The 25,644-nt window shown below is 39.1% G+C and overlaps 1 protein-coding gene across 5 annotated transcripts; it reads right to left on the bottom strand.

Annotated features, from left to right (window-relative positions):
* On the bottom strand, positions 1–25,644 carry MAPK9 (mitogen-activated protein kinase 9). 5 transcript variants are annotated; one of them, XM_050312392.1, is made up of 12 exons: positions 25,522–25,644; positions 22,118–22,292; positions 18,575–18,704; positions 17,370–17,428; positions 16,316–16,454; positions 15,930–16,095; positions 14,893–14,964; positions 10,319–10,501; positions 9,682–9,806; positions 9,151–9,214; positions 7,721–7,792; positions 1–6,978 (listed from the first exon to the last, which is right to left on the bottom strand). In XM_050312392.1, the coding sequence occupies exons 2-12, from the start codon at positions 22,237–22,239 to the stop codon at positions 6,836–6,838; spliced, it is 1,275 nt and encodes a 424-aa protein (XP_050168349.1). In that variant the 5' UTR covers positions 22,240–22,292; positions 25,522–25,644; the 3' UTR covers positions 1–6,835. The 5 variants fall into 5 exon arrangements, with proteins under 5 accessions (XP_050168349.1, XP_050168350.1, XP_050168351.1 ...); XM_050312393.1 differs by lacking the exon at positions 25,522–25,644 and adding an exon at positions 24,989–25,197; XM_050312394.1 differs by lacking the exons at positions 14,893–14,964; positions 25,522–25,644 and adding exons at positions 14,588–14,659; positions 23,478–24,938 and having other exon boundaries at positions 1–6,983.

Raw genomic sequence — 25,644 nt, 5'->3', positions numbered from 1 at the left:
TTTTAGGTATACATATTTATTTGTCATTTTACAGTGGCTTTAGTACTGTTTTACCATAAGATTTTTGGAAAGGAGAAAAAGAAACCAAAAAAAGCTTCAGAACAAGGCTTTTAACTAGAACTACAGAACTAGTTATTGACAGTTTTCCTTATGAAATTCTAGTTTCCTAAAGAGTATCAGTCCAAAAAACCAAGGAAGCTTGACTGCTGTCCATAAAAAAAAAAAAAAAATGCCAAAAAAACCACTTTCTAGTCATCCTAAAAACAAAGTCCAGCATCAGACAGAAGAGCCACTGCATTGAGAGGAACATGTTCCTATTGCACAAGCATCGAGAATGAGACAATCAAAGCCTAATTTCATAGGCAGAAGAGGCCACGTGGATCTATAGAATTAGACTTCAAAGCACATTTTTCCTCTGAAATTACACACCATACTGCAACTAATATTAAGGCCATGAAATCAGAACACTGTAACAAGGGATAGGGCTTGATGCTACTTTTTGTGACGTTTGGTAAACAGAAGGTGGGAAAGAGGACCAAAGCAACAAAGGATTGCCAGGGTTAAGAGTTAAACTTGAAGGCATTTCAAAAGAAAATTTTCAAACAACTAAGTTTTGGAGGGGGTTTATTTTGATTTATTGGATAAAAGTGGATTTGATAACAAATCACTCAATGAGCCTATTATACTCTTTAATTGCACGTGTTCTGGCGTACACTAAAGAATATATTCTCTAGAATTAACATTTTAATCTGTACAAAAACAGTTAATGATTTCTACTTGTTATTCCCTCTTTAAAATAGATGAAGATTTGTATAATCTTTTATAAATTATCTTAACAACCAGGTAAGGCTTCACTGCACTGAGTTAACTGCACACAGGTATCTCTGGTTTGCTCTTAATTAGGCATCTTGATCACACTAAACTGCTAAAACCACCTGGGGAACCACAACATGTGATTTAAAGAAAGGGATAGTTTGGTATTGCTGTCTGTTCTAATTGTGTTCATTTTATTAGTGTATAAAACACCTGAAAGCTCCAAAGAAGCAGCAGCTACCATGGAAGATTAAACATTTTACTTCAGGAAAATCTGGGAATCTGATGAAGCTGAAAACGCACATCAGTCATTTATAAAGTTTGGCTTGCCACCAGGTAAGAAAATATAGGTATCAAAAACAGACAAATACACTGCTAACCATCTGTTACATTTTCTTTTAAAAAATTAGCACCAATTCAAGCATCTGAATTCATAGAAAAGCTCGTGACACAACTTGGGTTTTCAAAAAAAGTTTCTCCCCATCAGAAGATGAGACAACAGCAAATGCTCTCGGGGTACTGAGGAGCTCTGTGATCTGCAACAAACATCAAATGCTCTTGGTGCCTGATTCCTTTCTCCTCTGCTTTTGTTACCCCAGGAGAGCTGAGCTACAGACCCAGCCTGGGAAACAAAAACACGGGTACCTGCTGAGGGACACCCCAGAAAACATCAGGGCTTGGGCTGAGTATTTTAGAGCAGGGGCAGCGTCTCCCTGTGGTGCTCACGGAGCATCTGCTGCAGTGCAGTCCCACAAAGCACATGCTCTGGCCTTACCCTCAGCACATCCAGCTACTTTATGATGCATAGCCAAAAAGTTATGAAAAAGGTTTTTTTTCTTTATAAAAAGAATCCTAGCCAGCTGACCCTGCTGTAGGAACAGACATTGCTGTGTCTTTGTTGTGTCTTTATCAAACAGATGGTCAGGTATTCACACTGCTGATCGAGTCACCCAGTTACAGGATATTTCTCCAATGATCTCTTACCATGTGCTAAATTTCAGCCCATAAAAAAAAAATTCAAAAAAATTCTGATTTCAAATCTCTGAAAACAGATTTAAAGAAACATGCTGATCAAACCTATCAAAACAGCAAAGATGGCAACCAAAATTTAAGCACATTAAACATGCTATGTCATTCCTTTTTATGCCATATACTGGTTGTATTTAGAAGAATCCTAAAGTGCTTCAAACCCAGCAATTAATAAAGTTGATTTCTTTTTGTGCAAAACTGCAAGCACCTTTTCAAAAAAATAAGCAGCAGCATCAAGGAATAACCTTAAATAGTTAAATGTACTTTCTCCATTTTGTTTTGAATTCTTGGACCAAAATGATTTGCCATGTTTTCAACAACAAACTGCAGAAGAGTGCATTTTATTGGTTTAATTTTATGCTGGACTTGTTATACATATTCTGTTTGAAATAGCGGACCCAGGTGAATTTATATCCACAAAGCAACACTGTGGGATTGAAATCCAACAACTGAAATTTTAGCTACAAAAATATTCACTTTATAGAAGACAAACAGTAACAATAGTTATCTCTCCACTTTCCTCCAAAACTAATATGAGAAAAGATGGTTTACTTAAAACATTAGTTTAGCTCCAGACATTTTTAGCATGCAGAGTGGGCAAAAAACAAAACTCGTTTGGTAAGTTGTGTAACAAGCTTTGAGAACATCACTGCCACTCATGTAAGAGACAAACTAAAAAAATGTAAAATAATGAGACAGAATACACTTTTCCTGTCATATTTCAACATGTTAAAAAAATAGTCAAAAAAAAAAAAATTATCAAAGACACTCTGGAAAAGCAAAGAAACCATTAGATTCATCCATAGGAACTCAACTCCAAATTCTGCATCTGGGTGCAGGTGTCCCTGGATCAAAACCAGCTCTGAGCAGGAATGACACACCACGCCCCCCAGGAAAGAATTTGGATCCCAGCAGGTGGCATCACTAAGGTTTAGCATCAAGCCCTGGTAGAACCCATATGACTTATGTAGAATAGACAGACAAAAGGTGTTCAGCACTTCCCCCCCTCACTGCATTGCTGCGAGACCGACCCCGACAGCACCACAAACATTTGTCTGCACTTCAACCTCTGACCTCCCCACTGATCCTGACTGCAGGGTGGCCCTTCTGACAACACAAGGGTCACCCACCCAGCTCTTGGAGACTCTGGATGTCAGCGGTATTTAAATGTCTAAATCTTGCTTCATCCATAAAGTTATAATTTTAAGGAAACCGATTTAGCATTTAAAGGTCCTTCCTTTAAGAAAGAAAAATTAAACATATGGAATTTTTTTTTCCTTTTAATTAATTTTGAATAAACATGTATATGCTCTGTTAGGATGTAAAAAGAAGTCAAGAGCCCTCTGGTTCCTAACAGCTTGGGAAACACCCCAACCAACCAGTTGATTTCTAGCTAAGGTTGAGTTTTTCGTTATTTTGACAAGAAAACACAAACCCTTACTGGAAACATTACAAAACTTCAAAGGTTGTTTGCAAACAGTAGTTTCCAGCCCTTAGACTAGTTCAGTCTGTATTATCCATGCAGACAAAGCCTTAATTTTGACATTCATTTCTTGCCTTTTTCAGTAAAAACCTACACTTGTCATATCACCGTATTTCCTCAAAGCACACTTACAGGCTGCTTACCCAGATTGTAAAAACACCAAGCTTCCCTTTCTAAGGGTTTTTTTTTTGAGGAAAAATGATATGAGCACAGATGAAATGAACTGTTTAAAACATACTCCATTTCTGCAATGCCATTCAGCTACTCAGTGTTCATATATTTGACATGTTTCTGGTAAAATATCTGATTGACAGCCATAGATCCCTCTCTTTTTCAGGTGAGCAGTTAAGATTACAGATTGTATCTATGTTGACCACCACTTATTTTAGTCATATTTCTTAACTTGTATACTGCAGTAGTGTTAACACTATACAAAAGTCTCTCAAAGGAAAGTAACATTCATGTTTACAAAACTGAGAAGTTTCCTTAAGATATATGTATACACACACATTCTTAATCTTTAAATACATATAAATATTTATAAATGCCAAAGTGCAAGAAAAAAAAAACGGTCAATTGCATCACTTTACACACGTGATTTTTAGTATTAGGAACACAAGTGATTATATTGCACACCAAACCCTCTGAATTTTTAAACCCCTGCCAAGTCACGTTGCATTTCGCTTTCCGTCAGTGAGGATTCCCGTGGCGCTGACAACCATTCCACAAGTGTGGCAATGCATTTCCTCTGCAGTCAGGAGCACAGAGGCACGCACAGAAGCTGCATGCAGGGCATTTGGAGCCTCCACATGCACCCTGGAGCGGCCTGGGAGCTGCAGAATGCACCTACCCTGCACGGCTTTGTGTGAGCGGCATCTGCACATCAGCCCTCCTGGAGATCGATGTGCATTTGCAACCGGGTTTCGAATTAAACCTGGATTCAAAATCCACAATATTCACGGACATTTCATGCATGTTTCGAAGGCATTCTGTCAAATTCTAAAGCTTCAATGTACGCCACAGCAAGAGGACATTAAAAAATTAGGTATAAGACAGCTTTTCCTGCAAGACGATTTACAAATAAACTCAGTTAATCTCAGGGTTGTTTGGTTTTTTTGTTCTAAGAGTACATAGTCAAGCTAACAGTATGTACTAGGAGAAGGTCAGATACCAGTACAAATCATGGAGATAGGACAGTTGTGTTAAAAACATTAAAAGGCAATTTGAATCACAGAATAATTTAGGTTGGAAGAGACCCGGAGGTCATCTGGTCCAACCTCCTGTTGTTCTGAGCAGCCCAAGTCCAAAAGGAAAAATTCAAACATCCAAACACGAGAGGAAAAAGAAATAAATCTTTGTTAAGTCTTCTAAAGCTCTTAAGTGTTAAAATGAAGACAGCACAGTACAACTTCACTTGAAAAATCTGTTAAGTCTTGAAAAATGAAATCCAATAGATGACTTCCATAATGAATCACTCGTGTTCATTGTGAACAGGTGTCTTCAGTAATTTTAACTCACACAAATAACAAGGGCCAAAAAAAAAAAAAAAAAGATGCAAAAGAACACAACTTGTACTGTTCTGCTATATGGTAAATGGGTATTTTTAAATGTTTCTCCAGTGACAAAAACGCACTAAAAATCCTTCACATATACTGTCAGTATCCACAGATAAAATTAAGTTATCCATAGGTTTAAAACCAAACAATAAGAAAAAATCCAAGCTCCAATATCCTACCATTCAATCAAATAGAATTTTAAAAACTAGAGGTTCCAGATAGCAATTCTGAAGTTAACATTAACTGCTTTCTTAATTTTTATTTCTTTTAACCTTCTGGGACAGTAAAACCTTCATCTTTTTGCCTTGGCGAATTAAGCCATTAAAAAGGGGTAAAATTTTAATATAAAAGCAACATTTGCATAAGGAGAAAGTGCTGCTTTCCTACTCAGGAACAATGCATAACTTTCTTTTACAAGAGAAATATGTCAGTAATGCAGTGGCTGCCTGGGCCAGTATATTTTACAAGTTCTATTTATACATTCAAGTCGAGAGTATCTGGATCGACAGCTAAAGACAGTGCCTTTAAGAAAGTGGTGTTTTACCTCATCCTGCACATCTCTCACAGCTCTATAGGTGAGTCACACACATGCACACAAGGGACCCTTTAGCAACATGTCACACCTGGGCACTCCAAAGTGAACATGCACAAACTCACAAGGGTGTGCCATCAAGCAAGTTGAGCCCTACTCTGCTGCAAACACCTTAACTAATTGAAGATTGTGCAATGTAACAGGCAATGGTTGTGTCACCTGATTCTGAAAACTGTATTGGTGAGTCTGAACTGAAGCAGCAAATTACCTCCTCCTCTTCTCTGACACTGTATTTAGAAAACATGTATTAAGGATGATTTCCTTCCCCTGGACAAATAGAGAGGTTTAACAGAGCTGAGCTCTCTTAACTGAATACTTACATTTACAAGTGACTCAAAACTACGGTATTTTTATTTCTTTTAATTACTCGATAGATAGAGTGGACCCATTAAAAAAATGGAAACTATTTATGCAGCTTTTTCAGGCTGCAAGTCTCTCCAATTCATCTCTCCTTTTATCAGAGCTTGCAGTGAATGAAGAGCATCATAGATAACATTTCCTTCTCTGCTTATGTTTGTTAAAGGACCAGTATCACAAGCTAGAAAATGCAGAACATTTTAGCACACTCTCCTCCTCCAAACAGGTGCTGCTCCACAGAAAAGTCACTCATCCTTCCTCCAGATTTATTTAAGCCACTGTATCTTCCATCCACATTAAAAAACCTGAAGAAGTTACGAGACACATACTCACAGGTGAAATACAAAGTCGTGGCTATATTCTTCAAACTTCACATTTATCTCTTCAACAAGAAGATAGAGCAGTTGGAAAGGGAAGATGGAAAGGGCTCAATTGAAAAAAAAAAAAAAAGTGCTATGTGGAAGAAGGAGTGCCCTTTAAAGACAGAACTGAGAGCATTCAACATGTGAGCTCACACTTACATACAACACTCCAGTTAAATAAAGCAAACTGCCACAGTCACACACTAAAACAAACTTTCATAGAGGTTATACATTCAAGAAACCTATTAATGAGCAATACTGTACTAAAATGTAAACAACCACTGTGTCACAGAAGCCTGCCAGTGGGGACTGAAGATTGATGAACCCACTGGAGAGGAGTTATTGACTAAAGGCCTATTGTAACTGCTCACCTGAAATAGGCTGAAACAAAGAAAAGCCTATAATAGTGTCTAAATTCAACTTTTTTTTTGTTCTTTAGACATTGATTTGCTTTCATTCTACAACATTAAGCAGGCAATTTCATAACAACTGAGTAAAAAAAACAGGCATTACTTCAGCAGAACATGCAGAACATGGAGTTTTTTCTACTTGGTTCCATTAACTTACAAGCAATTCAGGCCCAATGGAAACAAGAGCTATTTTTTTTTTTTTTCCCCAAAGTCAGGTCTGCAATCACAGCTGATCATCGACATCCTTCGAGGGGTCCTGTCAAGGCATCGAGGCTGCTGTCTGTGTCTGAGGCCAAGGTTTGCTCTGTTGACATGGATGAAATGTCATTGATAGACGATGACTGGGAAGGGCTGGTGTTGCTGTTCACTGCTGCATCTGTGCTAAGAAAACCAAACATAATAAAATCTGAGGCGAGACAATATTGCAGACACAAAGAAGCACCGTCCTGGGCTTGGAGCAGCACTGGCCCCACGGAAATCCTTAGGAAATCAAGAAATTATTAAAGAGTGGAAAAGCAAGCACTAAGGTCCAGAGCACTCAAAAGCTGAGGTGACCTTTAAGAGATTTTTATTTTTCTCCCTTTCTGTGGAGGAAGGGGAACAAAAACTAACAGTGTATAGTGTGAATAGTGACCTGAGTGCCAAGAAATCCAACAGATACTGTTATTAAGGACAGCACAACATTCTAATCACTGAGCTACGAGAACAGCAGCAAACATCACGGATTCAATCATGGGCATTAACATCTTGCACTATTAGCTGCTCTGGAGGAGCCCTAATGCTGTTTAACCCTGCATGGAAGGGGTTCCTGCAGAGCCAACATAAAAGTTACCTGTGCACCAGGTGATATAACACGGTACCCATCATTTCATCTGAGGACTGAGCCCTTTGGGGAGAAGGCAGCTCAGGGAACAGGACACACAACACTACTGAAGCTTTCCTACAAGTTCATAACAATTAAAAACTGGAGCACAGAGGCCTCCAAAGGCAAATCAGTCTCAAGAGTCCTAAACAACAAAATTTTGCCTACCTGGGTTATCAAGCAGGATCTCTTCATTCACCAGTGCCACAGGTCAGCACTGAGTGTGAGTTACAGAACTACTGAAACAATGACTAACCTGAGGGCTGATCTTTTACCACACCATTCTTGCTCCTTTCTTCCCAATCCATAACTTCTTTGTATATTAATTCTTATGAGAAGGGCGGGAGGGAAAGAGAGAAGAGGCAGAAAAAACACTGTAAGAACACACAGGATTTGTGTATAATTCACACATATATCAAAGTCCAAGGAAACAGCTAAGGGTGTGCCTGGAAGTACAACTGTAGATATATTTATTTTCCCTCTTTTTTTTTAAAGGCCTACAGCAATTATAAGAGAATTCTACAGGTTTGGATTTAAAAATCTGATTTTAATTAAAACCCCCATGGATATTTTACTTTGATAACAAAGCCATACACAAACATCTCTATTCTTAAAGAACAATCTCCGTGGATGTACTGAGGAAAGCTTGGAGATTTTTACGGAGGGTAAACAGTTAAAATATTGCATTAAACCCCTCATTTACTAATCAAGGATAACTTAGGATACAGGCACCTAAACAACAACAGCAAAATCAGAGCTGTAACTTAAATCACAGAAGCTTGTGTATGTACCCATAGTCTTAACGTAACTAAGAGTAACGATATCTAAATAGATTAAGACCTCTTTAAATCTGAGTAACAACATTTACAAATGGATTCAATTAGGTTTGGCCAATCCATTTAATTTTCTACCCTGCAGTAATCAAAGATAATTTGAAGTGCACCTACCTGTGCAGGCCCTAAGGATAATGTATGTCTATATAAGCCAGAATCAACATCTGAAATCTATAAAGCTGTTTTACAAAAGCACAAGCAGCTCTCAAAGTAGTCAGCAAGTGTGTCTATAACCCTTGGTCTTGTGATGGCAGATGTTTCAAATTTCAACTGCCTCAACATTCAATGTTTTTGACTAAAACTATAAGGTGGAACTGATTTCAATACCACAGTGCTGTTTATTCTTTTGTTTAGGTCAACAGTTTAACCTAGTTGGTCAATAAGTAAGCAAAGAGAGGAAAAACAAACACACACCAAAGAACTCCTCTGCAATTTAAGACTTCTAGACCAAATGAGCTAGTAAATATTGACAAGAGATATGGCTTAAATAATGCACACTGAGAAAAGCCATTTTTTTTTTCAGAGAATTCCCTATCAAGGAAAAAAATATATAGATTACAAACACTTAAGAATAATAAAAAGGGAAGAAAAAAAAAAAGAAAATGCAGCTTTCTGTTAACCAGACTTCAAAATGTTACATGTATATATGAACACAGACACACCTATATATGTATTTACACCACACAGAACATGTTTCCATCATTGATTTCTTTTCCTGCTGCCACAGGCAGTACTGCTTATTTGGAATAGTGGGTTCCCCCCAGTTACACAATCCAGCACATGGGTACTGTGAGCCACACATTAATAACACAAGATATTACAATAAATGTCATTTGACATGCTCACTTCTCACCTTTCCACTCTTCAATTGCATGTTCTCTTTCTTCCAATTGTGCATCATAGATTTGAGGTGGAGGCTACAAAGAAAAGAAAAGTCTACATTGTGCCTACTGCATCAGGTTAACACACCCAGTCACAACTAAAAAATGTACAAATTACAACTTTTTTGAGCATTTTGTTTCCTTCATTGTTGGCAGTTTATTCCCTATACCTCAATTTTACAACTCCAGAATTTGCTTTGAAGTCCTGCCTCCCACCAAAAGGCTGTTTAAAAGCATCAACTCAAATTAAACTCATTGTAAGGCTTTGTAGGGGCCTTAGAGCAAGTCCCTGTTTCAAACAGCCCTGGATTGCCACCAAAAAGGCACCTCTTTTTGTGAAGTAAATGGAAATACCAACAACCCTTTTCAACGTTGATCTGAAGGCTTTATGTGTGATGACTTAACGAAGGGGTTCAAAGCATGCTCTTGACTAAAACTAAAGGTATTTTTTTTTAAAGTTATTAACCTGATATCTTAAAAATTTATTTTAATGGCAAACTTACAGCTTCTGCTTCAGCTGGATCATACCAGACAGTAATATAAGGATGACGTAAGGCTTCATCTACAGAAATTCTCTTGTCTGGATCTACTACAAGCATTTTTGACAATAAATCTCTAGCTTGGCTGGCTAGAAAATAAAGGTGAAAAGAAAACACACGTAAAAGAGCTGTAGAGTTTAATGTCTGACACAGGGGACATGCACAGTAACAGATTTTATTTCTGGTCTAGAGAATATAATAAAGTGGATTGGGTTTGTGTTTTTTTTTTCATTTTCTCAGTAATTATATGAGGTCAAATTATAGCCAAAATGAGCTCTATGCACACAACAACTACAGAAAGATAATCAGCAATAACCTCTATAACAAGTGTTGCCTTAGGAGAACATTAAGTGACAGACATTATTCAATGGATTAAAATTAAGAGAATTAAACAGAATCCTGGGGATGGGGAAATTGTATTTAGCAACTACTACTAAGATTCCAGAACTTGTCATAAAAGAAATAAACACAAGGTATACAGCTTCTAATGTTGATACCAATAAACATTTTATATTAGGTTTTTAAATTGGGGGTGCTGCAGACATTTTAAATTAACATCAGTAAAAATAAAAAGAGAGTAAAAAAAAAAAACTCGCCTTACTTTTTAACTTGTCACGATCAGATTCTGATGGAAATATCCAGTCTGGGAAGAGCTCCTCAAATTTAATACCAGGATATTTCGGCCTGTTTTCTACATAATTCCTCACTGTAGGCTGCAGTTTCTTCATGAACTCTGCTGATGGTGTTCCTAATTGTTCAATAACTTTATTCCACTGATCAATATCTGCACCAGATCTTTAGGAAAATCAGCTGAAGGATTTGAAGTCCGCACTATACAAAAATAGCACTTACAAAATCTGAAGAGTTAGTGAAAACTGGAACAAAGGACATAAATTTGAACTTCCTTCTAGCACCAGCTGTATCCTGAGCTGCCATGCAAAAAGCTACTTTGAAAAAAAAAAAAAAAAATCAGATTTTGTAATCTGAAGGGCAGGCTGGAGGTGCTGCACAATATATGATGCTTAGGTATCTCCTCCTAATTATTATCTTATTGGTTAGTATTAAAAGCAATACTTTTTTGGAGTCCAAAAGAAGCTTTATTTGGCAATTGTATCCACAGCAAAACAACTCTAAGGACAGAAAAGAAAAGAAAGGCTGCTGTGTAATCTTCTGAAGTGCCACGTGAAGGTAGGGAAAAATACACAAAAACCCCCTAAAGCACAAATAGATCCCATCCAAAGAAATTAATTTTCTGTCTGTGTTCTTGGGAAATTAAGCTTTAGGTTGTAGCATTTGGTGGCAGGGCTGGTTGGGTTTTTTTTTTGGTTGGTTGGGGGTTTTTGGTTGTTGTTTTCATGGGTTTTTTCCAATTTTAGAAAAGGTTCAGAGGAAGTTCTGAACAGCAAATCCAAATTCCTGTAGGGTTTTAGCAGGTTCTTTTTTTTTTTTTTTTAAGTGTATCAAGCCATGGTAATACTCACATATTACTCTGTTCTTAAATCCCAAATTTAAATATCTCAGAGGAATAGTATTTACAAACCAGAAGCTGAAATTGTGCCTCGTGTTTCTTCAGGGCTGTCCCTTCTCCCTCTGTCAAGTGAAGGAATTTTCCCCAGACAGCAATATCAGAGCCTGCTCTGAACCAGCCCACTTGGGGTAACAAAGCTCATTTATCACACCAAAAAGCCACTGCATTAATATTCCTGGTATTTAAGTCTACTCTGATTTATACTTTAGAGTTTTTCCTGATAAAAAGAATGTGCAGTTCCAGCTGAGCCTGTTCACTGACCTTGCAAGCATTCATAGCTCAATTCATAACCTAGCACTTCAACCTATCCATTCTCACAGACAGATTATGCAACAGAACAACAAATACGCTGTACTTTGAATTAAGATGTATTTAAAAAACACTGAGGTGCTTTTATTGTGCCGAGATATGTATTGTCACTGTTTAATGCTAAGACTTTAGACTTCTGATATAAAGATTGAAAATTTTATTTGCTTATTGAGTGCATTCCAATGGAAAAGCTGTTACTAAAATCAAAATTAAGAAGTGAATATTGTTAACTCTCATGCTAAAAACAAAGCACAGACAAAGAAAATTGACATATATAAGGAAATTTTGTTCCTGGCTGAGAAACTGATTTTTGTGAGATGTCCACCAGTCTAGATTCAAGAAGATGTTTTTCTTTTGAGTAACAGTAGCCTGGTTAGTGAGGTAATCAAATTAGAGTCCAGTCTATTGAGGTCTCAGAGCACTGAGGGGAGGGTAGAAAACTTAACAACCTATCCAATTTAGAGGTAAAATCCAGCAAAAACCAATGTTTCAGCTGGACTGTTTCAAAGTGCTTTACAGATGGTGAAAGTTGGAAAAAAATTCTAAATATAGGATGGATTTAAAATAAAACAAACCTCTTATCAGAAACCCATGAGGGACTTCAGTGTAAAGCAGCCAGAGCAAGCCCTGAATGACAAAACCACCCTTCCCATTCCAGTGACTTCAGGGTCAAAAGTAACCAGCAGTTTAAGCCATGACAAGTGTATTTGTCAATTTTTTGGGACTCTGGAAGAAAAGAAGCCGAGAACAGAGTCTTTATTCCAATCACAGCAAAGCATGACTTTTCCCAAGACAGCATGAACATCCCTCACGTTTTTTCATCAGTCAGACAATTAGTTTTTCCTTCACCACGTGGGCAGGAAGAGCATTAAAAACACTCTGGTGCTGCCACATTTTTCCATTATTTCCCCTTAGGTATCCTGCCTGGTTTTCCTACATTTCTCCTTTGCAGTCACTGAGGCCTCCACAGCTCCAGTGAGGAGCAGGTTCTGTGCATCCATCACCCTGGCAACGCAGAGCATTTCATTCCACCCAGAGCACTGCTGCAACTATCCCAGAAATCCCCATCTGCCATCTGGGAAAATACAAATTACTGACTCTAAGGGTAAGTTTTCTTGAAGATAGTCAAGGGCACAGCACTTGGAAAATATGCTGAATTTGACTCCATCCTCCATATCCCCAAATACTAACACATTTTAAAATTTAACTTGAAAACAAACAAACAAAACCTCAGAAAGCTTCAACGACACAAAGAGTTGTCAGTATTCCACATTAAAGAAAACTGAAACTCTTACAAGGAGCAAAAATCCCTGTGAACATGGCTAAGCACTTCCATTCCAGGGTAGGAGAACCCTTGAAACATAGACTGGTGGAGCTTCAGTTACCCTGAGGGAATCACAAGTGGTAACTTGTTCAACAATTCCGCACAAAATTTCCTTCATTTATTCATGAATAAATTGAAATAGCCCATGCTAACAACATGCAGGTGAAAGACACATAACATACATGAAGAATTGTGTTAGGTTGGTCTGAAGGCTTCAAAAGGTAAAATAATAATAAGTATAGAAAGGAAGAAAGGTAGGAAAAGAAAAAAAGGACTTATTTAACATTAATCATTTGTATTACTAAATAATGCATGATCAACTGCTGAAGATTAGTGTCATGAAATTTAGCATTACAACTGGAAGTCCTCCTCTACAAGATATGTGGGTACCTGTGAACAGGTACTTGATATTTTTAGTGGTGGACTCAACTGCTTCTTGCTGGTGAACAAAAATATTATACTTGCTTTAAAAACCTGGAGCACAAGGAGCCACATGAGACCCACAGCCACAACTGAGAGCTGTGGTTTGATTTTGTTGCCTGGATTACATTTATTGACTGAACAATTTTGAATGTTTGTTCCTACAATATTAGTATTTTATATGAGATTACCTATAAAGGACAAAATTGATTTTCCTTCAGTTTTTACAATGGCAACTTGGTAACCAACTCAAATGTTTTAAATTTTGTTTCTAAGCGAAATATTTTAAAACATAATCAAAATCAACAAATAGCATCTTTATTAATGATCACTTCTGTTCACTTAATACAGTGTGAACACTTGCTTGTGATCCAGCGATGTATTATTGAATTTTCCAATCTCTAAGGCCTAAAATTATATAAATATGAAAGTTTGTTTTTAATACAGTGAATTTCTTACTGTACAAGAAAACAGAATTTTATCAAGACAGGTTGCCCAGAGAAGCTGTGGCTGCCCCATCCCTGGAAGTGTCCAAGGCCAGGATGGACGGGGTTTGAAGCAACTCTGGGATAGTGGAAGGTGTCCCTTCCACCCCAAACCCTTCTTTGATTCTACGACTTTATGAAATCTTGATCAAAAATATTGGAGGAAGAAATGGAAGAATAACAATCTTATAGAAAAAATAAGCCCAAAATCAAATTTTCATAAGAATGAGGAAAAAAAAAAACCACTCCATAAAGAAAGCTTTTCTTTTTGTATTAAATAACAGGATTAAAAAAAAAAACATCTCATGCAGTGTGCTTGCCATTAGGACACCTTTGCCCAGCAAGCACTAATAAGCAAGAAAAAAATCTGATTGAAACTCAAAAAATTGTGTAATAAACAAAATTAGTCTACTGTTCAAACAAATAGTAAGCAAAACCCATGCACAGTAAAAAGTAACTTTGTAGGCTTTTGCTTATAACACTGATCTACAAAGAACTAGAGCAAAAAAAGCAGTAAATATATTTTCTGGGTTTTAAACCTAACTGTATCCTTTTTTAAACCACAAAAGCTGAAGCTTTTAATATATATTCTATGAATTCAACCACTGAACGTTACATTAAATACAGTCTACTGAGAAAATAAAATGGAAAGCTCAACAATTTGGTTAATGACACTAATTTCAAATAGTACAGTGGATCTATGACAACATATTATTGAAAATACTGTTTATGCTTTTATACAGATCAAAATAATTGTGTCTGTTGGAAGTGGAATGGGATTCAGGGATGACTAGGGAAGGATACGATCAGTGCCTTGGAATATCACACAACCTTTCACCAATTCTCCCATGATGCACCCAACTGACCAGATATCGACTGAAAATAAAAGTGAAATGATCAAACCATGAAGTACCATGAACAAAAGTGAGGAAAAACAAACAAAACCATCTAAGCATCTACAATAAAACACGACAATGTGGAAAACCAAAACTGCTCACACGAATTTTCAATCATATCAACACCAGCTGACTGTTCCTAAATTTTGTTACGAGCGTTTTGTAAAATGCAATCAGCGTTTCCACCTGTGAAATGACTGTGAAGAAGGATACAATCTCTTCCTGGGAACAGGACTTTATGGAGGACCATTTCTGCCATAATGCACCCAACAGACCAGATATCCACTAGCACATGTTAGGTGCAACAAGGACAAAAGATTAAAGAGATTTTTTTTTTTTTAAATACCACAATTATTTATTTGTAAGCTCACCCTGTATTCCTACAGCCCTGCAGACAATTTATTTCTGTCCCAACCAGAACAGCCTCTACTAAAGTTTTGATCCACATCAGCACTTCCTGTATGACATTGTGCATTAATTAAAGTGTTTCTGTCATTACCAAGGGCCCAAGCAAGGTCCCTTTGTTTTTCACAGCCAAAATTACATGTACACAAACCCCATGGTATCCCCAAGCCCCTCTGAGAAAGCAAAATGATGTACTAACATGCAAATCCAGTGCCAGTAAAAATGAGCAGGTAAAACCCCCAATAATGCAAAAATGCAAAGATTTCCCTGACAATAATTTTGTTGGCTGAATGTTCAACATTCATATTATAGCCGTGTTGATTTTTAATAATACAACACACAGCCTCTTTGAGTGCTGTGCAAATTTAAGAGAGTGTAAGACATGGTTTATGAAGGGATCTGCAGCAGTTTTTAATAATCAGAGAGGCAAAAGGGGACACACTGTCAAAAGAAAATGCTTCAGAAGAAAATCATATTGATTAGAGGGTTTATTATTTATATAATGATTTTTTCAGTGTTGGGGGGTTGGTTTAAGGTCAGCCAGAATCAAGTGTCTCAAAAGGTTTTTGGAGAATAAAAAAATGGCAAAAAGATAATAGGTGAACACATGAAAAGATAACAACAATAGCAGGGGAGAGGAAGCAGCATATGTTAAATGCAGAAAGGCACAGAGAACAAAAAACTATTAAATTCCCCAAAATTATTACAGTGTAATTTTTTGTTACTTCCAATACCACCATTTAGACACGACAGGGGAAACCAGCCCTCCCTCCTCCTTCCAAAGTTATGTTCCAAGAGAGACATGCTTTAGACAGAAGATTTAAAGCATTCCTCCAGCAACTTACCATTCTCCTTATATCCCATTCCAAGGATAACCTCTGGTGCTCTGTAATACCGTGTTACTACATATGGAGTCATCATAAAGTTAGTACATGCTGTTCTTGCCAGTCCAAAATCAAGGATTTTTAGGGTACAATCTGATTTTACTACTATGTTGCTGGGTTTCAAATCCTAACAAGAAATTACTCCAGTTAAGGAAGGATCAACATTCAGAATAACACACACACACACACACCCTCCACAGCCAATATAAACCAAAAATTCTCGTTACTAACAACTGCCATTTCCCTGCTCTGGTGGATCTGCTTATTTATGCAACCCCTTCCCTTCCTCCCTGCTTCATAACAACTGTGTTCACAAAGAGGATTGTTAATGATCTACTACTACCTACTCTGTGGATGATACCAGCTGAGTGGAGATGCTTGATACCACATAGCATTTGGTAAAGCAGATAGGACATCCTTTCATGATCCAATTCCATGTGAATAACCTGGCACAGATTTGCATCCATCAGCTCCATAACCAAATACCTAAAGCACAAGGAAAGAAAGCATTAAGGAAACCCCAAGTCTTCTCACGTGAGGTTTAAGCTCAGCATAAGAGATGTTTAATAAAGTTAACTGCTTTGCCTAACCTGTCAAAGAAGTTAATGATAATAAAAGTCCATGCATGACCAGTTACAAAATTAAATTATCTATTCAAATAGTCTATTGAAAATTAAATGTTGAATAGTCCATCACAAGACAGTAAAATTCCACTGGTTTTATAAACAGCAATACACAGAATAATTATGACTTGATGCAGCATGAAAAGCTACGACTGACTCAAGTTGATGCAGAGATTGCAATGTAAATGCTCCCTTTCACTGTATTTTAATCTAAAACATTAAAAAGAAAATTAAGATAAGCACAGTAAAAACTAAGAATCATGGAATAGTTTTCAAGTTAAAGCATCATCAGCTTACCCACCTGAGACACACACACTCCCTCATTTACTCAGGAAGCCCATTCACAAACCATAACAGCATATTCCCTGGAACCTACAGGAATATCCCACCAATCAAATGGCCATGAATCCCTTCTAAACCAACTGAGATTGCTTGAATAAAAAAGAAATATATTCAGTTTTTAACTGAGGTAAAAAACACTGTTGTGCTGAAGTGATTGGTACAGCAACAAAATGCTCTCAGGTTATCCAGACCAAGTTACTCTCCTGAGGTGATCCCTGTAGCTGAAGGACCACACAAACAAACCAGATACAAGCAGCAAAGTATGGCAGACAGATGAATAAAAGGCAAATATCCTTTTTTATTTTATTATTTTCCACTTCAACTTTTAGCTACCCTGGACTTTCAAGGCATGAAGTCTGGAGGATACTGGAAATGCAGCTCCAGTGCTTAGGTCAGTATTTGTCAGAGAAAATTAGAACATAAATCTATTACTTACACATCCTGAAATTCTTCTAGTGACTTCTGTGGTGTAAATACATTTAATAAACTAATTATCTGTAAAATAAAAACAAACATTAGGAGAAATCTCTGCTTAATTCACACAAAACTCCACTATCACAGAAGTTACTATTCAAAAATCAAGTGCACACTGTTACTATATACAATTTGAATGTTACTTGGCTGCAGTTAATTCACATATGCTGAAAAACTGCCAATTCAGAAATAGTTCTAAACTGCAGCATGTGTGCCAAAGGAACCAAGACAGGAAAAAAAATCATCTTTTTTTTTTTTAAAGTTATATGACACTTTCTATTTCCCTCCCCAGTGCCTGAAATATAACCCATTTTTTTCCCCCATAAATAATAATCTCTTATTTTAAATCACATGTTGTGCAAGGAATTTTAGCCAAGGCTGTCCAACACCACGTGCACAGAGGTGCCCCACGCCATCCCATTAAACTTAGATTATGATGTACTATTTCCAGAACTGCTAAAATTACTGTACTGCCATCCTTAATAACCACCTTGCTTTCATTCTGCTACACCAAAAGCTTCCTTAAAAATCAACCCTGAAAGGCTAATTATTCCTGAAAGTTTGAGACCTGACTGCACTGCTTCAGTGACCAGCAATGTTTCTAGTTCGTGTTAGTACCAGAACACAGCAGTCACATAAATCTATATTCTTGTACCTGAACACTGGAATTACTGACATCAAGGCTTATTTTAGAAGGTTCAAAGACTTTAAAATTCACAAGTGCTGGCCATGGTATTTCCCTTTTGTTTATCAATTAATTGTCAGACAGTGCTGCACCTCTGCAAACCCCATCAGTTAAACGCTGTATTTAACAAAAATATCACCCAAGCTCAGAAGATTTAACTACAGTGCAGTCACAAGGGCCAAACCCCCAAACCATCCCACTGCTAAATAAGCTTTGCTGCAGTAAAACCTAAAAAGGGAGATGCAACAGAGCAAGGCCAGCTCACACAGCAAAACCCTCCTCCCCATGGCACTTCACCCCCAAACAGCTCACCCAAAAACTTAACCATACACCGTGCAGAACTGCCCTACCCACAGCAAATCTCTGCAGTCCTTCACTATTTTTCCAGTCCTTTGGTTACCAGCAGCAAGTGAGAGAGCAAACCCAGAGCTTCCCTGACAAGTGACAGTAACTGAGGCAGAGAAATACAAAGGCCAACTTACATTTTTGTGATTGACGCATTTTAAAAGAACGAGCTCTCTGTAGGCCCTTTTTGCGTGGGTTTGGTTCTGAAAAGGACGACTCAGCTTCTTCACAGCAACATTGATTCCAAGGACTGTATCAAAGGCAGCACTAGAAGTGTTCAAAGACAAACAAGTTGAAGTCTGTTTGAGGGAGAGGAGGGGGCAAAAGGGAGGCAGGAGTGAGGAAAGAAATCAAGAGCTGAGGCAAAGCATATCCACTAACCTGCGTTGCACTAACTTCATCTAGTTTTGATTCAGAAAACAAACAACCTTTAAAAACTACACAGCCTTTAAAACCTACGCAGCCTTTAATAAATACAAATAGGTCAAACAGAAGGCACTGACGTTCATCAGAAGTCTTCCTGCTCTCCTTTCTGTCTTTAGAGCGAATCTGCTGACTCAAGACTCACATTCAAAACTGCAAGATCTAAAAATATTTCAGGCTTATTTGAAATCAAGAAGCATTCCAATTGCCTAATCTGTGTATTTGGCATATTTTTGGACACTTTTGCTGACTGACAATCATTTAGTATTTGCAGTAGAAATTTCTCTTTGCTAAAGGAGAGTCACCACCATGTCCCTGTGATCCCATCTGCAGGCATCAATACTCTCCTTTCTGTGGATAGTTTGCAATGATAGAAAATTGTGGTGCCTAGTAGAAAATTACCTTCATCATCTGCTTTTTTGGGGAAAAAAAAAAAAATCCATTGAATTGAGAAATACGGAAAACTCAGATTGAAGGGAGCAATACAAGGGTTTAAAATTGAACATTACCATAAATTTTATCCTATTTTTCAGCTGTGATTGTCCCTTCCCTCTGCAGTTTGAGGTCAGAGTGTAAACTTGCTCTAATAGCTGTAAGAATCAAAAGCTAAATAATCTGTATCAAGAGAACAAGATTAAAGGGGCTATTCTCAATTTTTTACACATAGACTATTTGGCAAAATATACGTGAATTCATAGCACATGCTACTCAGGAGTTCCAGCTTTTAAATAGTTCCAGTTTTAAACAAGGATTCTCACATTGCTCTACATCCATTTAATGTTTCTTTCATAGGGTAGGAAAGAATTCTCATTCACATATTTTCCAAGCACATTTAAGCTCTTTGGGAGCTCCTTTCCTACCTCATCCCGGTACGTACAACACCAGAATTAAAAAGGAGCATCACACAGTAGCACCCCTACAGAAATTACAGCTCCCCTGTGACAACAACAATACTCAAATTATATCAAATTCACCAGCACAAAGTCACTGCTTTCCCTCCTGGAAAAAGCCCCACCACGAAGCAGAGCTCCAGCATGAGATAATCGTGTTTTCTTGGAGCCAGGCCCCAAATGACACGTCCCAAATGGGAACCAACGTGCCACTTGCACCAAAGACCTGCTGGTATTTATTTCAGCTCAGTTCTGTGAAGTGCAGAAGTCTTTATTCAAAGCCAGAATCACTCTGAGATTTAAAGCCTTTATGTCTGTACAAAAGAAAACACAAAGTGGGAGGAAGGCAACTGGCCAGGCAGTTGAGAAATTATTTTCCTCCCAAATATGAAAGCACTGATGTTTCAGTGTTCACTTCACCCAAGAGATGCTATATATAAATTAAGGGGGTTATATGCTAATGACTTAAATGTTTAATGACTTTCATATGCTATTGACTATACCTGCAAATTACTATTAAATCAGTAACCAGCAGGGTCTGCATGAATTTGGTGTCAATCACAGGGCAGCAGTGGACTGAGGAGCAATTTTAAGGGAAGTGCCCTCTGTGATCTGATAAATCAGGTGTATGTTCTGAGAACATATGAAGAATGTCACCTGAACCTCTTATTTTGGAGATTAAGAAAAGGAAGAAAAAGAAAAACCACAGCTGCCTGCTACCTGCATAATCCAAGAGGAAGAAATAAAACCAGACTGGTAGAATTTAAAAAAAAAAATGGTAAAAAACTGTGTGAGCTTCCTAGAGCTCTCATTTACTGTTTTTTCCTAAGCATGTGTTCTCAAAAACACTTATTTTCCTTACATTTTAATATCGAAGATAAAACTTCACAGAAGCAATTAGAATGGAGTTTCCCATTAACATTTTTGGGGGGAAAAAAAAGCAAATTTGGACCTCTCCTAGCTGAAGTGACATTAAAGTGGTATTAAAAATTTCTCGTAGAAGAAATGAAATCCAGACACAGAACTCCAGAAACAATTTTTCTGCTTTTTCTGTTAAACACTGGATGATAAAAAAGCATCACCTCACATTAATGACTTGACAATTTTTCCAGACAAACATGGCAGGATAGCACTCATCTTACACTGAGTTTTCTACATTTTACCTCCTAGTATTTTGTTTCTTTCCCTTGTGTACTGTAAGAGGAAATTCAGATTTTGCACCTTCTTCAACTTGAGGTATTTCACAGGAAGATGAACATTTTACACCCTGTTTCACTCTGCTACTTCATAGATCAAGTAGTTTCAAAACAAGTCAATAAATCAAATCATTCCTTGCTCCTCCCAAAATATTGACCTTAACACTACCTGAGCTTCATTCTGAAGCAGAGACCTAGTGGAAGTAATTTGGTTTACAAATCCACTACTTCTAACGAAAAGAGAGAAGTTTACAAGCACCCTGAAATTCCTGCATGCCCTCTAAAACAAGCATAACTCTGAGAACATTTACACCTGGAAAATGCCAGCACTACATTAAATCTTACCCAAACACTAACGACCAGGGTCTAGGATGCGTGTCCCCCCAGAACTCACCCCACTGAAGAAGAATGAAATATGGTGTTCTCATTTGGCTTATTTTTCACCTATTAGCAGGGCAACAGGGGTGTCTAAATAATCTAAAAATAAAGGCACGCTCTCACCAAAAATCCACTGTTTTCCCACTCATACAACTTATAATGTGTATGAAAAGGGCAAGATGACAGGGGCAGGTGCTGTAGAAGGAGTTGTTCACAATACATGAGTCATCACAGTTATTCTGCAGATCTCATAGATGAAGACAAACTGCAGGCTGGATTTAAAGCACGAACAGCCCACCATGTGTTGTGATTAAGTTCAATATCAGAGAGTTCCTGAGTGCATCTGTTTGTTCCCCTGCGTTTGGAATTAAAAACCCACCATCAACAAACATTTCTGCTGTTACCAAGTAAGTTTGGCCCAACAAATATCTGGGCTGGAACCGAGTTGTGCAGAGTGGATTGCTGAAAGACCCCAACCTTACACTGCAATATCATAACTACAAGGGGATGGGAGAACCAGAAACAGAAACAGAGTGGTTAATGAGAAGGGAAGAAATTAATTGACCGTTTTAATTTATGCAGTTACATTGATTTTCCCTAAAAACAAAACAAAAAAACCAGGTTTGCACGTGAACTACAGCTAGAAGTTGGTTTAGAATTTATTTAATCCACAACTCTGTAGCAAGAGAATTTATCATCAGTATTTGCATTCTGGTGCCTCTATTAGGAATACATTACAATTCTGTTACAGAAATACAGCTTTTTAAGTTTAAATAAAGTACTTGTTACTCACCAAACAATGCCCTGTGCCCCTGATCCTATGGGCTTCAATTGCTGGTAACGTTTTAACACAGTGAATGTTGAATCTGCAACTTGAACACTGTAAAACTGACTATCACATTTACTGTCAGTCATGGTGTAGTGTCATGTAGTTTTCTCTCTCCAGGACCTGGTGAAGTGTTCAAGATCTTAAAGAAAAAGAAAGGCAACAGATGTTTCAATTTCTCACTAATTTTCAGGCAGACCAGATGGAAAATGTATTATACATATTTTAATACATATGAATTTTTCAACAGCACACCATTAAACAAACATTCTTTCAGTTTCTTGTATTACTACTGCTAATGAAAAAATACTTGCAGACAGACAGCAATTAGAGCCTTCACAGCTTTAGGGAAATCCATGCTCAAAATCCAATCTATAAACCAAAAAGCAGCCAAGTAAAAACAAACAAAAGCACTCCAATCCAACAACTCTCTACTCCTTGAAGGCTACTCCATAACTTGGAATTACTACTAGGTGCTAGAACTGTATTAATTTCTGTATTACAAAAAGGAAAAATAAAAATTAGGGTTTTTTCAAACAGTGAGAACGCAGATAAAAGCGACAGCAGAAATCCATGGAGACCATGGACAGAAGGAAACTGGGTTTTAATAAAAGACTTGATTAAAACTGCAAAACAGGTTTGAAACAAAACTGCCCTCCCAAATCCCTGTGGCTGCTGCAGTTTCACCAGCATCCCTTTCAACCCAGTCCAGTAGGAAATTCCAAGGGGGGCTCTGCCTCCTGCCAGACAACCCTTCCCTGATCCAGGCCTATCCCAACACTCTCCCTCCCACCTTACACACACCGTAACACCCCCTGTGCTCTCAGTTTGTGCCCTTACAGTGATGCAGAGTTACAGTTTTGTGCTCCAGTTTGGAAGAGACTTTCCTGCCACAAAAGAGAACAAGTTATATCCATCTGTCAGGAACGAATTAGAGGGACGTAATTACATCAGAGAGCACAGTAATGGACTAAACCTCTTTAGCTCTGAAGTGCTACAGTAAGGAGAGCACAGACTGCCAGCCTTCCTGGGCTTCCATCCCTCTTCCAAACCTTATGAGGAAATAACCTCAGTAATTACTAAAGAGGTCTCCAACAAATTCTCCCATTTTTAATTTTGCAGTCACCGTGACAGACAGTGTCATTAGAGCCTGGAGTGATTTGCACAGGCAAGAGTTCCTTGGAACAGGAAATGAGAGCAGCTGTGTCCTGTGTGGTCTGGTTCAGCTACAGAAAGAGCAGCTCAGCCCCCTCTGGTCACCGGCCCCCCAGAATGTTTGTGAGCCAATGCAAAACAGAAAAGCCTCAAGAGCAACCTAGACACTCACCCTAGAAGGGCACAAAGCCACACAAATTAAATTCGGTGGCTTCAAGAACTAGAATTTGGACCTGTCTCTTCCTCAGTGCACGTAGGAGGGAGCAACATCTTTTCCATGTTTTAAGCCAGAAGATGAACTGCAAGGAATCTGCAATAAAACCAGTTGAAGACCTACAAGTCCTAATAAAGACTGAGTTTAAAATCACACTGCTAGTAGTTAGTCTTAAAGAGATTCTCAAGAAATGTCTGGATTCCCTTTTACCTTCTAGTTTCTCAAAATCTATGCAGCATTTTAAGAAGCAGATGTTCAACTGGGTCATCTCCAACAGCAATTTAGACACTCAGTTTACTTGGCATTTCCCCTTAGTAGCTTCACTAAAAAACAGAGGAGAAAGGACCAGCAGAGGCAAAATGTGAGCTACCACCTTCCTGCCTCTGTCCCAGCAGTAACAGGGGGAAGGAGGAAGAGAATTACATCCCCTACAAAATAATTTTAGGAGCACTCAGATGCAGTTCCAGCCAGCTCACACCAAAATGAGACCAAAGTGATGCCTTAAGAGGTGCTCCCAGCCTTTCCTTGTACATCCCAGGAAAAACCCCACTCTTTTTCCAACCTCTTTACTACATCAAAGCTATGGACTCTGAGGTACCAAATTTTTTGACAAACAGTCCCTGAGCAGCCGTGGCACTTCCAGTGCATCTTCATTACTGGAAGAGAGGTACAGCTGGAAGGTCAAGATCCTCCCTCTGAAAAGACTTACAGATAAAACCAAAAAGGCAGAGATTTTGCATAAGCTGGGTATCAAGTTGCAGGTTATCAGCCTGTTTGTTACCCAAGAACTGTGCTGTGCCTGAGATCTTCAGGGGTTCATGAAACACTTGTCTATAAGAGATACAAAAAAAATCCAGAAAAATTAAATTATTCTGAACCAGAGAAATTCTCCCTTTTAGGATCCTTGCCTGCATGAAGCCAACTTTTAAAAATCACTTAGAGATCTGGATAAGCTCTTTAGACAAGACCCAAAGAGGGAATGAGGCATCAGAACACACAAGTTTTATGTATTCTGACACCCTTAGCAATTCACCCTGCTAAGCACCTCTCCATAAGATGAGTCCTAATTTCTACTTGGGCTGCAAGTTTCTCGGATGCATCAGGACACATACTATTTCAGACATACACATTAGTGCAGAGAATCTCCTCCTACTCTCTCATCCACCTTTGCAAATGCACTTCAAATTCAGCTTTGCCTTTTTAACTACTACCACCCAACAGTGTTGAGCTCTTTTTTTAATCTTTACAGGAACACACACCAACAGGTAGGAGTCCGACTGCAAATCCTACTCCCCTACTCACACCCCCTGAACAGCCCGTCACAAACCGAAAGCGTAACAAGGCAGCCGCTGAGTAATGCCAAGGGATTACAGCAGAGTTTAGAGGTTCTCTGTAGCTGTCAGCTCTTGGAAAAGCCGACCTTCCTCTTTCAGCAACCCAAATCGCTACCGAGCAAGCAAAGATGTTACCTGTCACGGCATCGCCCAGCTGTTACACACACGCTGCAGGCAGACCCCGCACGCACCCCAGCGCTCCGCCAAGGCAAGTTGGTGGGAAGGGAAGAAAAACTTTAAACGTGCCGGAACCCATTCCGCTGTTTCTGCGAGAACCGAGCGAGAGCGGCTTTCCCACGTCTTTCCTTAAAACTTCTGCCGAGGAGCTGCTTCGCCTCCAAAGCCCCGGCTCGCCCCGGCCGCACCGAGCGGGACCCGCAGCCCCCGGTCCCGCTCCCTCCACCCTCCCGGCTCCGGGCACGGAGCGAGAGGGGAGCGGGCGGAGGGCGGGCGGCTCCCGGAGCGGCGCGGGGCAGGACGGAGGGCCCGGCCCGGCCCCGCCGCTCCCCCGCGCCCCTCCGGCGCGGCCGGGCCCGGGCAGCGGCCCGTGGGGCGCCCCGGCTGTGCCCGCGCCGCGGCGGGCGGGGCCCGCGGGTGAAGCTGCGGCCGCCGCAGGGCTCGTCCCGCCCCGGCCCCAGCCCCGCCGCCCCTCACGGCCGCCCCCTCACCTGGCTCGGAGCGGCCCCGGCCGCGGCCGCCGCCTCCCGCTGCCCCGGCCACAATGGCCGCACGGCGCTCCGCACGGCGCGCCCGCTGACTGACAGCGGCGCCGACCAATCGCGGCCCTCCGC

This window comes from Myiozetetes cayanensis, unplaced genomic scaffold, assembly GCF_022539395.1.
Source record: "Myiozetetes cayanensis isolate MyiCay16 unplaced genomic scaffold, myiCay2020 scf17, whole genome shotgun sequence".
Classification (NCBI taxonomy): domain Eukaryota; kingdom Metazoa; phylum Chordata; class Aves; order Passeriformes; family Tyrannidae; genus Myiozetetes; species Myiozetetes cayanensis.
This window is presented reverse-complemented; position numbering and strand designations above follow the sequence as displayed.

Excerpts from the sequence above, each read along its gene's own strand:
- MAPK9 (XM_050312392.1), bottom strand. The coding sequence starts at position 22,239 with ATGACTGACAGTAAATGTGATAGTCAGTTTTACAGTGTTCAAGTTGCA. Across the intron at positions 16,455-17,369 it reads CTAGAAGAATTTCAGGATGT|GTATTTGGTTATGGAGCTGA; the intron begins GTAAGTAATAGA and ends CTTGTGCTTTAG. Across the intron at positions 9,807-10,318 it reads TGATCGTGACAAGTTAAAAA|CCAGCCAAGCTAGAGATTTA; the intron begins GTAAGGCGAGTT and ends TTTATTTTCTAG.